The 12230-nt window shown below is 46.3% G+C and overlaps 1 protein-coding gene across 2 annotated transcripts in view; it reads left to right on the forward strand.

Annotated features, from left to right (window-relative positions):
• The window catches only part of ARHGAP32 (Rho GTPase activating protein 32), a 180738-nt gene that overhangs the window by 123482 nt on the left and 45026 nt on the right, over positions 1 to 12230 (forward strand). Inside the window, exon 13 of one of the 2 annotated variants that reach the window (XM_086626940.1) lies at positions 598 to 672. The exons of the other annotated variant lie outside the window; for it this stretch is intronic. Within the exon in view, the coding sequence (XP_086483066.1) occupies positions 598 to 672 (75 nt within the window). The remainder of the gene's footprint in view (positions 1 to 597; positions 673 to 12230) is intronic. 2 annotated transcript variants of the gene reach the window in all.

Genomic DNA, 12230 nt, shown 5'->3' on the forward strand with positions numbered 1-12230 from the left:
CACCATACCAAAAACCATTATTGTGCAAGTTGCAGCTATGTTTCAAATCACTGGTTCTTCCCCTAGCGTTTGCCAACCTAAATTGAGATCTGTTTTATATAGGTTTTTTAACTCTTTTTACACTGAAAACTCTGCTTACGATGGCGTGTGTTTGCACTGGAACTGAGAATTAGACTGCATACACTGTGGTCACACCTGAGCCAGCTTTAAGCCCAGTTGTTCAGGTACCAGCAGTATCCACCTTCATCCTCAGCAGCTCAAGTTTTCTTGGGATTTGGGTGTTTACTCAGCTTATTTCATCTCACCTCATCTTTTTTTTGCTATTCACCCTGTAAGCTTGGCATAGCACTTCACTTAGACTTCTTTTTGCACGTAAACATTGCTCATTAAGAATACTTCAGATCTAGAACACGCCAGAGAAGCAACACCTTAGAATGCATAACACTGAAATCTCGAATTTTTTCTCTAATTGCTGTCTCTACACATTAAATTATTCGTCTCCTGCAGTTTGTTCCAGGAGGTATTTTAACTTTGTCCTTTCTCTTGCCTTCTGTCTGTCCCTCTGCCCTCTTCCCACCTGACCTTAACGATGTGCAGATTTGGAGATGGATAGTGTAAAGCCAGGCTCTGCATGTGTTACAGAGGCTCTGAACCAGTCCCAGCTGAGCTCAGGTAGAGCCCGTTACGTACAATTAGTCTCTCAGTGTCCTAACCCAGTCTAACCCTGTATGTGATAGCAATAACCACTTACTAACACCCTAGGTATGGCTGCAGAAGCTAGATGTAGTTGAAATAGTTTATTATTCTTTTTTTTTTTTTTTGGTTGTTTTAATATCTGATGGCTGGAAAAGCTAATGCCTGATTCTAAGAATCTTCCCACAGATTTCCTGCAAGTGATTTCATTCAAGTCCAAATCTTGAGAGTAGTGCTTGACAAGCCTGGCTCTCGTGGTGTGGATGCTCCACAGTGTCAGTAGCTACGTGGCCAGAAGTCTGTGTATCATAAATTAGCTGCTTTTTTTTTTCTTCTTTCCCCCCTCGACTGCTGAATTTCTAAATATAAAGTGTTCTTCTTTTCCCAGGCTTTCAATTTGTGCCTCCGAAAGTTATATCCAAAGAGTGTGCCAAACCCTATTTGACCATGTTCTGGAGGAAAGAACTTGCTTGAATAAGAAAGAAAAGAAATGTGGTTAAATACTATAGTTATATGGCAACGTAAATGACCCTAATGTATACCCAGTTGCACAGAGGTAGCAGAAAACAACTGTGTTGTGTTGTCATCGTCATGACAACGTCGCTATAGCTTTTCAAAACTAACATTAAGCAAAATTAAAGTGTTCCAGTGGAACGACGGAACTGAGATATGTCTCTGGTACTTTTTATGTACTTAAACAATTCAATTGTCAGTTATTGAGAGGTGTTTGATAACAGGCATTTCAATTTTTTTTCTTTCATTAAATCATATCTGGACTTTTGTTTTCCTGGATCTCCTAAGTGCTTTGAAAGAAAATCAAAGTGGAATTTCAGGAGAGACTGAGGAGCAAACTGTGTAAGTTTTGTTTTCCAGCAGGCTACATTAGGGCTTTTACAGTAAGGCAGGCAGCATGTCATGTTTCTTGTGAAGTGTTCAGACAACATGTTGTCATCTTATGTTCCTCTGTGTCATCTAGTCCCTTTGTATCGAGGTTGAAATTAATTTGCAGGGTAACTCTACCTTTCCCAGAGATCATCCCAATCCATTCTTTGGGTAAAATGAATAGGTTCATGGATATTTGATATCAAAGTGGTGCTAATAAATACAGCCAGTCAGAGCTCACTTGAGTCCTGCTGCCCACAACACTGGAATTACGTTTCAGTTTATTCAGGAGGCTGATGTTTGTGCAATTCAGTGATTTTAAGCACTTGGTAAGTGGCAGGCATCTTTTCTACTTGTATTTCGACTGATTGCAAATCTCCTTGGGGTTGCCTATGTGTAAAGCTCTGCCTTTGCTGAAATCCTTGTCTGTATTTCCATTGTTGCCTTCTAAAGTCACCAATGGCAGATTTATTTTATAACTAGGCTTTAAGGCTTTATTTTACTGCTGTAGTAAGTGTTGGATGCTTCCATTGGAAAAAAAAAAAAAAGAAGAAATTTTTTAGCAGTGTTATTTTGCTGGTAGTTTGCATCTTGGATACGTTAGGAATGCCCAACTTAGTCTTCCATAATGATGTTGCATTGCTTGCTTTCAGTGCAGTGAATTCTGATAAAGTGCTTGTTTCATCTGAATTGCTCCAGTAATTACCTGGTTTTAGGAGAAAGGGATTTATTGCTGTGACCGCCCAGGACTTTTTAGGTCTTTAAATTCCTGCACAGAATTGAAATACAAATCAGAACTGCAGCAGTGTTTTCCTGTTAGTTTTTCATTTCCTTGGAGTCTTCCTTTCTCTTTGCTCTCCCTCCCTTGTTTCAAGTGATTCTTCCCCCTTCTTTTTTCCCTTCCTGTTTTTTGGCAGAAATAGAAAGGGACAAGAACTGTGGGCTGATCTGTGGAAATGCTGCTATATACAGGATTCATCTGGCCTCCTATGAAAGTCACACCACAAAATCTGTGATTCTGCTGGAAAGTATGAGTTGGAGAGAACAGCTCCCTGGTGCCTGCGTGCTAGGGATAGATACTGACTCTAAATTATAGATTCTGTGTTTATTGGGCAAGTATGCCTGGGTATGGATGATGAGCATCCCGACAGCAGCAACGTATGTCCTGCCCTGGGTACTAAAGACTCTTCAAGCCTTCTGGGGCAGTGAACTCAGCTAAAGTCAAATTTTGCTTCATCAAGCCATGGGAGGGAGTCAGTATATTTTATTCTTCCTTCTTAATCCTTTTATCCTTAACAGTGCAGATGTTTTCTGACAGTAGTAGCAAGAACCAAGCATGCATTTTGGCAGTATTTTTTGATTCACCCGTGGTTGTGTTTCTTACCCAAAGACTCTGTGGAGTTCTAGGTGATGTCTGTAGTCGGTGAAGGATTTGCAATCTGAACCAACAGATGTTTTTGTAACGTTTCCTAGGTGCTATGGAAACACATCTTGATGGTTGTCAGGTATTTGAGAGTAAATTGGTTGATGTTTTCTTCAAGAGGCCTGGATTTGAAAGCATGTAGAAGAGAAGGGATTTGGGTATTACCGCTGTGTCCGAAGGGTCCAAGGGAGGCAGGGGCAGAGGATGTTTGATGGGGCAGGAGACTCCATAGTTTGGGGAAAAACCTGGAGAGAAGTCTGGACTAAACCAGAAGGGTATCTGAAGGCTCCAGGGATGAAGGAGAAGTCTTGCTGTCTCATTTATATCTTTTTTTTCTTTTCTAGCTGAAACTAGAAATGGAACTAGACAGTTTTCTAATCTGTGGCAAGACCTGCTTGTCCAAGCCCTCCCAGCCCCCAAGAAGGGCAGCCTTTGTGATTTCAGTGTCATGTGTGCAAAGCACCTAGTTTGCAGGATAAGTTATTTCACATGAGCTTTGCCTCCTTCCCTGCATAATCATTCGCACAAGTGCAAACCCAGCAAAAAAGGTGATTGCTCTGGTGACCTTTTGGCTTCTTTGTCCAGTATCAGTAGCAGCACAGGTGCAGGGCACCAGTGAATGAGGTCTCCGTCTCCAGCCTCAGGCCAGATTTGCACTAATGTTTTTCCTGGCGTAGCTAAATCATGCTGGAAGTACGAAAAAGGTTGCACCCAGACCTGCCACAGCTTATCTGCAAAAAAAAAAAAAAACAAACAAAAAACAACTAGAAAACAACAAAACCACCCTAGACACCCCACTGGGGTGTAGGCACAGCTGTCCTGGCAGAAGAGCCCTTTTGTCAGCTCAGGTTATGTCAAGGGAGTAGCGGAGCTCTGCACCAGTTGAGAAACATCTTCTACCAGCATCTCCACTGGGAGGCACTACTGGTGTAATTCCGGCGTTGGGAATCAGCCTCCAGTCTCCTGAAGTCACAGGGAAATGCCTGAAACCCAGGTAGAAGGAAGAGACGGATTAATTTCTGTATTCCCTGGAGTGGAATTTCTTCCGTGTGTGTGGTCGCTCACCGCCTCCGCGGCTTTCTGAAGAAGTTGAACCCTTAGCTTCAGGCTTCCCAAATTTTGACAGGTAATTTTGTGGCGAGTCTTGGCCATGTTTCCTGGGCAGTTTTAATTGGAAAAGAAAAACGAACAAGCGTGGTGTATGGATCTGGGCACATCAGTTGAGAAATAATTACGCAGATCTGCGTTCCGTGTAGGTAAGAAAGAGATGTCGTAGTGTTTCTGACATGGAAACGTTTGGGGCTGACATAGCTTAACCTTTTTTTGGGAGGTTGAACCTGCTGAAATGGGATGACTAGTTGTGAAGCAAAGCAGTAGAACGTGGCTGGGTGCAGGGATGCTGGAGGGACCGAGGTGGGATTAATAAGGCCAGCTTTCTTTTCACATGTTCTGTGCTGCTTTCTCACTCTGCCTGCTCTCCACTTATCCACGTTGAGGGTTTTTGTTATTTTTAAACTAGAGATTTTTTTTTCTTTTCTCACAAGCTCTGTCAAAATGGGACTTAACTCTAATAATAGCTGGCTCGAGCAAAACTCTGCAGTTATGCTAAGAGCTTTGAAATCATGGGAAAAGGTAGATTCTTCTGCTCTGCTTTTCCTCTGCTTCTCTCCTAAATAACTCTGTAAATTATTATAGGAGCCAAGTTGTGGCTCAGAAATATTTTCAGGCAGCTTTAACCTTAGATGATAGCACATAGCTTTGATCTCTTCTTGCACTGGCATATGGATTTATCAAGGGTCATGCTGGTGCATGTCTCAAATCTCCAATTAAAACCTGGTCTTGTTAAGTTCACCTAGTCTGAGCAGCTGCACCATCACCTCTCCGTGTGCAAAGCAGTGGTGCTCTCTCTCTGGTGCCCCTAGGGATCAGTGATCTTGCTACATCTGCAACAAAGTGCCTGTGTAAAACTATAAATTAATGGTAAAAGTGAGTGGAGCTGGAGAATCAGACTGGCAGATCCATACTGTTTGTTTGGCTTTCTCAGAAGGTCCTGGTTTGGGCACAGCTATGGTGTGTGTTCAGGAGAATCCTGAAGTGAACACATAGAGAATCATAGAATGGTTTGGGTTGGAAGGGACCTCAAAGATGATCCAGTTCCAACCCCCCTGCCATGGGCAGGGGCACCCTCCACTACACCAGGTTGCCCAAAGCCTCATCCAGCCTGGCCTGGAACACTTCCAGGGATGGGGCAGGCACAACTTCTCTGGGCAACCTGTTCCAGTGCCTCATCACCCTCTGAGTGAAAAATTTCTTCCTTGTATCCAATCTAAATCTCCCCTCTTTTAGTTTAAATCCATTACCCCTTGTCCTGTCACTACACACCCTTGTAAAAAGTCCCTCTCCAGCTTTCCTGTAGGCCTCCTTTAGGTACTGGAAGGCTGCAATAAGATCACCCCGGAGCCTTCTCTTCTCCAGGCTGGCCAGCTCCAACTCTCTCAGCCTGTCTCCATAGCAGAGGTGCTCCAGCCCTTGGATCCTCTTTGTGGCCTCCTCTGGCCCCACTCCAGCAGCTCCATGTCCTCCTTGCATAGAAACGCATCTTGTCCGCTGCTTGGGCGACATCTGCGAGATGTTTCCACCAGAAATCTTACACGAGCAGCCAAGGCTGCTCCTGGGAACTTGCTTTTGCTAAAGGAAAGGCAAGTGAAAGTCTTCTCTTGGCTGTGTATTATGTCATTCCTAATTACATTTTTATCTTTGTAAATGGAATATTTGCAATATTTTTCTTGCAAACCTGGACAGCCGTGACGGAGCATGACTATGTCCACCAAAAGAGCAAGTCACCACGTGATTGTCCAGGTACTCTGGGCCATGAGATGCCTTTATGTCAAACCTGGTTCCACCCCCAACTCCTTTTTTTTAAAAAGGGGGTTTTGTTTATTTGAGGGTTTCTCTTTTTCTGTGTTTTGAGAGTATTTGATTGCAGGATAAATCTAGCTGAGTAAGAAGCAGCATTGAAAAATACTGGCTGCCTGACTTCTAATAATGGCTTGAAGCTTCCTTCAGTGGTTAAATCTGCAAAACCAGAAAGTGAAAGAAACTATGGGGTATATTAATAACATTTTTTAGGTTACTCTGCTTTCCCAGTACTTCTGTCTGAAATAACTTTTGGAGGATACGTTAAACTTCGGAATGCTTTAGGGACTGAATTTGTGACAAGTGTGTGGAAGGGGCCTTTTTGTCTGTGATTGCAAAGGCTTGGGCTTGTTAGCTGGGCTTTAAAGATAGACATTTATTACCTACCTTTTCTGCTCCACTGCAAGCTGATGAACACGTAAGTAGCGGAGAATGCATCTCTTCCACTTGCTTTTGTTCCTTCAAATTGTCTGGCAAAAGAAATTAGGAACAGAAAATAAGACCCACATGTGAAGATTATTTTATTATTTTCAACCAAAAGATTGAGAAGAAGCTCAGTACAGTCAAGGGCAGAGCCTGTAAGCTCCAGAGCCAGAGGAGTTATGGCCATGTGGTGAGGACAAGCTCTTTAGCCATGATGTGCCAAACACAGACTTATTTCCAGGTGCAGAGGAGCCACATCCCTGGTTGCTCAGGTTTTGTTCCTGTAACAAAGGCATTTTGTAACGAGCCTTAAGTATTTTTCTTTACAGGGAACAAAGTGCAGGTGGGGGAAAGGTGTGCCATTGTACACCACGTAGTAAAATACCTCCTCAAGCCCTGTCGATCATCACAGCAATAATTTTCGAAGGTAATACCCACCTCTACAGCTGAGGGAGCTCTGTATTCCTGGTGATGTGGCTGTTACATTCCTGCTCTGATTAGCAAAACCAGGATTGTGTCATCTCTGGCCCTGGTTTGAAACCGTGCACCGGCAAACTGTGAACTGGAACAGCTTGTCACAACGTGGTTAATCGGCCTTGTAGGATTCTGCCTGCCCCAGCCTACATTGAAAAACAAAAAAAAACCCAATGTAGGGACCACATAACACATCCTGGCAGTTTTGAGTAGCTGATAGCATTACTGCTCTGCAGTCCTCATACTGTTTTGAATTGTTGTATGTGCATTTTGCATGCAGATTTCGAATGGCGTTGCTTCTGCTGTATTCATTCCCTATTTGTGTTGGGATTTTACCAACTTTTATCAAAGGGTTCGATAGGAAGAACGCTCCTGGAATGGAGAGTTGTTACCAGGAAGAAGGTTTTGTATTCAGAATTGTACGTAAGCACATATAAAACTGGATTTAGGAGTCATGCTTGGCTGCTAAGGAAAAAAGTAATGCGGTGGTATGATCGTTGTCCAAGCAAAACAATTCCAGTAATAAATACCAAGTATAATAAGTAGCTGGAGAACAAGCATTAGTTGGAGATATGAGTCAGCAAGCAATTTTGAAAATAACACATTTGCTTGAGGAGATACTGTGGACCAAAAGAAATGAGTTTGACCCTCCTGATCATCAAGATGTCTGCAGAAATAGAAGCAGATTCCTCTTTAATCCTTCTGACCCCGAGGTGGTCGAAGTTATCTCGTGAGCCCACGTTTTGAGGTGTCTGACAGCAATTACTGAGGTTGATCAACCGCATCGCAGCCTCGTGTGAACTGAGGAGCTTGGGGTCAGCGTGGTTAGATGGAACAGCCGCAGGATTTATTCCATAAATGCAGGTAACACCACCAGCTTCACTGGCACTAGAAGGCAGTTGGAAGGCTTGGCTGAAGTTTCCTGAGCTCTCTTGGCTTTTATCCCTGCTGCCAGGTGCTGGCCTTGGTGTGGCCGAGCAGGGATGCCATAGCTGGTGGTAAAATCAAGTCACGGTGCGTTGTGCGTTCCGCTCTGGAGTGTGATGTGCTGATACAGTCATTTTTTTTGGAGCTGGGCTGTAAACCAGGTCACTGTAAAACCATCCGTGTCATTTTGCTTCGGTTTTAACTAGTCGAACTCCCAAAGAATTTTTAATTGAGTTTGTTTTCAGTGATCTGCTCCGTGTGGCCGTGCACTGTGCTGCTTAATAGCCACTCAGAGTGGGAGGGGGCATAATTTCTTTAGCTCTGTAATTAATTAACAGAACGGGCACCCCAGGTGCAAAGTGTCTCTGCTGCCCCCAGAGCTCAGGGGCAAACGGGCTCACGTGTGTGGTGTCCGGTGTGCTTCCGTGGAAGGATTCAGGTGTGCTCAGCATCTCTTTTGGACATACTGAGATGCCCTTGTAGCTTGAGGGTTTGCAGCGTGAGTAGTAAATGAGGGCACAGGACCTCTGCAGTCTTTATGAACTTGGCCTTTGGCCCTTACTGCAGTGTTGCTCTGTAGGTTTTGGGGCATGGAGGTGCAGTTTGCCTCTGTGCAAGGAGCGAGGAAGCCATGGATAAACTCGAGCGTGGCTTTCCTGGCCCCGTTCTTTGCGCCCGCGTGTTTTCCTAGAGGTATCCCCGAGCTCGGCGAGGATGGCCAGCCCGGGTCTGTCCTGCCAACGGAGGTTGGCAGAGAGAAACCAGAGGTCTGATATTCCCCCGAGGTCTGATATTCCGCAGACGGAGCTGCGTTCTGCTTCCATTCCCTTTCTGATCTCTGCCCTTCGACCGCTGGCGGAGGGAGCGGGGAGCCGCGGGGGGGGGAGCGGACACACGGACACAAGGACAGACGGACACGTTGCGCTCCGCAGCTGCGGCCGATTGCGCTCAGCGGTAAGCCCGGGGCTGCGGGGAGGCAGAGCCATCTCCGGGAGGGTCGCACCGGGTACCGGGAGGCGCTGGACCCGCCGGCTCAAGCGGAGCATCCGAAGCGGAGGAGGAAGACGCGGCGCCGGGAGCCGGCGGGGAAGAAGGCACCGGCGGGAGGTGGAGGAGGTGGAGGCGGGCCGGTTTGGCCGGGGAGGGGCCTGGCGGGAGCCGCGGAGGCGGTGAGCACCCGATCCGCGCTGCCACCGCACCGCACCGCGCAGGGGGCCGGGCAGTCCGCTCCGCTCCGCCCGCGGCGCATCCCATCCCATCCCATCCCATCCCATCCCCTCGGGCCGGGGGCGGGCAGAGCTCCGCCGAGACCCCGCGCTGCGGGCTTGGGCTCGGGGACAGCTGCCGGAGAGGTTCTCTGGCTTGCGACCAAGCGAGCAAGGTAAGACAGGTCTCTTCTTTTTGATTTTTCTTCTTTTTTTTTGCCTCCCCCCCCCCCCCCGCCTCGCGTTAGCGTCTCTCTTATGTAAGCCTCGCAGACTATTTTTAGGTTCCTGCGCCCACTTGTTGCTTAGTAACTCACCAGCTATTTAATTTGCACTTTTGGAGACTTAATGTATGTGAATGAAGATTTTTTTTTTCGTTTCCGGTGGCGGCTTGGCACGTATTGGAGTTAAGACCCCCCCCCAAGCTGGGCACAGAGGTGCCCGGCTTTGCTGTAAGGTGTCCTGCACACGGATGTGTATGGCACAGGAGGGTGTTGCACCTGGAGCAGAACTGGTCTGATATAGGGGCGATGCAGTCGAGGCTTTCAAATGATGTCTGCTGCAGAGGGGTAGCCTGGGATCGTGGTTTTTAGCCAGATGGAAAAAAAAAAAAAATACCTGTTACTCAGTAACTTCCAGTGACGCGCTCTCATCTGACACCCTGACTGCAGACCCATTTGTTTCTGCTGTGGGAGAAGATCTGTGCCCTTGGGCAGGTCGCCTGGCTTGGTGATTGGCTTCTCCTGCCAGCTGAAGACTGATTAATGCCACTTACTTCCTCCCCTCCCCCTTTGCTAATTGATTTACTTCTGTTTCCCTTCTACTAATCTCTGACTTCAGGTTTCTATTGTGCCTTTCTACTCACTAGGTCCATAGTTGTAAAGTGGTTTATTGGACTTACTCTAGGGTCATGGGTGTGTAGCAAACCAGAGCTGTTAAAGGGAGCCTCTTTCATGTCCGGGATGATTTGTGTGAGGATTCCCACCCAAATCCCAGGAGAGGAGGAATTTCAGCTTGCAGGCCCCCTCCGGCGCAGTCAAGTATCTCAGCACGGTCCTTGGGGTTGCAGAGATGTGAGATCAATGCTTCCTGCTCAGATTTATACCTCTGCTCCCAAAGAGGCAGCTGACAGATGGGAATGTCTAGAATTTGAATTTCAATGGATTTTTGCATATCGCTTTATCTTTTTATTTTCCCTTCCTCCCCAGACTGGAGGACACAGGATGCATTCCTGAGCGTTAATGTTGATGCGTTGTTCAGGAGAAGGGGGCTTCCTATTGAAAAATGCTCGTCCTTTGTTTGCTGGAGCCCCTGGGGCAGCGAACACACACTCTGAAAAATAAAATTCCCAGGGAGAGCAGTTACCGTGATCGTAGTAGACACTTTGCAAGTAGTCATGGCTCGGCTGTTCATGTTTGTTAAGAAAACCTCCTAGAAGCTATAGTCCATTTAAGGGCTAAATGCCCTGCAGGATCTTATTATTTATGACAGAGAAGGCAGGAGGCCTTCCCTTTCCACTCTTCCCTGACCTCCTTTGTTCTGGGCACCACACAGGCACGATGAAAGAGTCTCGCTTGAAAGCAAAGCTCGGGACTGGTGAGATAAAGGAAAGGAATAAAGCAGGCAAAACAATACAGTATCTGCACTCCTAAGTCTTAGAAAGCAGATTTAGTTTGCTGCAAATCCCCACACGTATCGGGCCCGATTTTCATTTTCAGCAAAGCTTTTTGATGCTGCTTTAGCTGTGTGAGGAGGATGCATGGGAAGATGTCCTCTTCATCCTCTTTAAGGCTATTGTGTCCCGCCGGTGCTGTATAAAGTGACTGTGATGTGAATGAGGCTCATGTCTGTTGTCTTCAATATTGTTTCCACTCCAGGTGAGTGGGAATTTGGCTTCCAAAGGCAATTTCGTCTCAAGGCTTAATGCTGGTGTTAATAGCTAAAGTATAAACAATTTAGAGAGTCAGGGTTGTAAATAGAAAAAGAACCAGAACGATATTAATCTTGGAAGAGTAGATGACTGTAATTTGAAAGTGGCTGGGCTGGGCTGTAAACAGGTGCCCTGGGGCTAGTGGAAATGGAGATAGGCATCTTTTGGGAAGGGATTGGGAGAGCAGCAGTGATGTTACCTGTCCTACTGGGAGTACCACATATTTCAGAAGAGTCTGTATGCTGAGGACTAAGTAAGGGTTGAAGTAACAGCTGTGCCATGTGGCTTAAGAAAAGGGAGACAGTGCGCTTTGACCCGAGCCTCCTCCTTTTTCCAGAGGGATTGCTCATATCCATTCCTGATGGAATAAAAAAGTGTCTTCCCAAGGCTTTGCATAAGAGCAAACACCCTCTCGCTCCAGGATTGGGTTCCATCTGCCAAACTCTTAATCATTCCACTTCTGTTGTTTGTTGATTCATGTCAGATCTTTTTTCATCGCTTGCCTCCTCCCACCACCCGAGCCGGAGCGTGCTGCTGCGCGAAACTGGAGGAACTGGACTGCTGCAGTCACTCCGGTTATCCTGGTTTAGCTGATGTCAGGATTGGGCTGAAGAGTGGTTTGTGTTTGAATGGCTAGTGAGAGCTCTGGGCTGCCTGCGTGTGTCCCAAGTACTTGATGTTATTCAGGGGCAGCTTGGGTTACTGTCAAGTTTTTGGAAGACCTCCTGCAGCGCTGCTACCATTTGTTGTAGAAGTAGAAATAGTGTGGGTGAGGCTCGAGCAGCTGTGCTGCAACTTGGTTGAGAGTGTTCTGAAGCCTTTTGATCAAGGAAGGATCCTGCGTGCAGCGTACAGCTGGTGTTTGAAAGAGGGAGGGCAAAGGCAGTTTGCTTTCGAATACGTATGAGAACAGTCCATTCTTGACTTCCCTCAATCCATGGCTGCTGTAGACAGGACAATAAACGTTTGGTTTAGGTTGTATTAAAGGGAGGTTGAGGCCAGCCGTTGAGAAATTAGCCTGTAAGGATAGCTAGCAGCTCAAGTAATTACCAACAGAGAGTGCGTGGCGTTTTCATCCCTGGAGAATGAGTTGGAGAAACTTGTGGCAGAGTTGACTGAGGAGCTTTTGAACCTGTGCTGGTGTCACTTAATGGTTTAGGTGGCAGCTTGGCTCTTGATTGTTCTCCCCTCTCTTCCTTATTTACAAGAACCTGGAGAGTATCTGATACACAGTTACTTGCTTGATGCTGATGTTCATTTGGTTGTTGATGTTGCTACTGGCCTTGATGTCCTTTGATGTCCTTCATGCTGCTGCACCACTTGAGTACATTGATGTCCTTCATGCTGCTGCACCACT

This window comes from Tauraco erythrolophus, chromosome 26, assembly GCF_009769465.1.
Source record: "Tauraco erythrolophus isolate bTauEry1 chromosome 26, bTauEry1.pri, whole genome shotgun sequence".
Lineage (NCBI taxonomy): Eukaryota > Metazoa > Chordata > Aves > Musophagiformes > Musophagidae > Tauraco > Tauraco erythrolophus.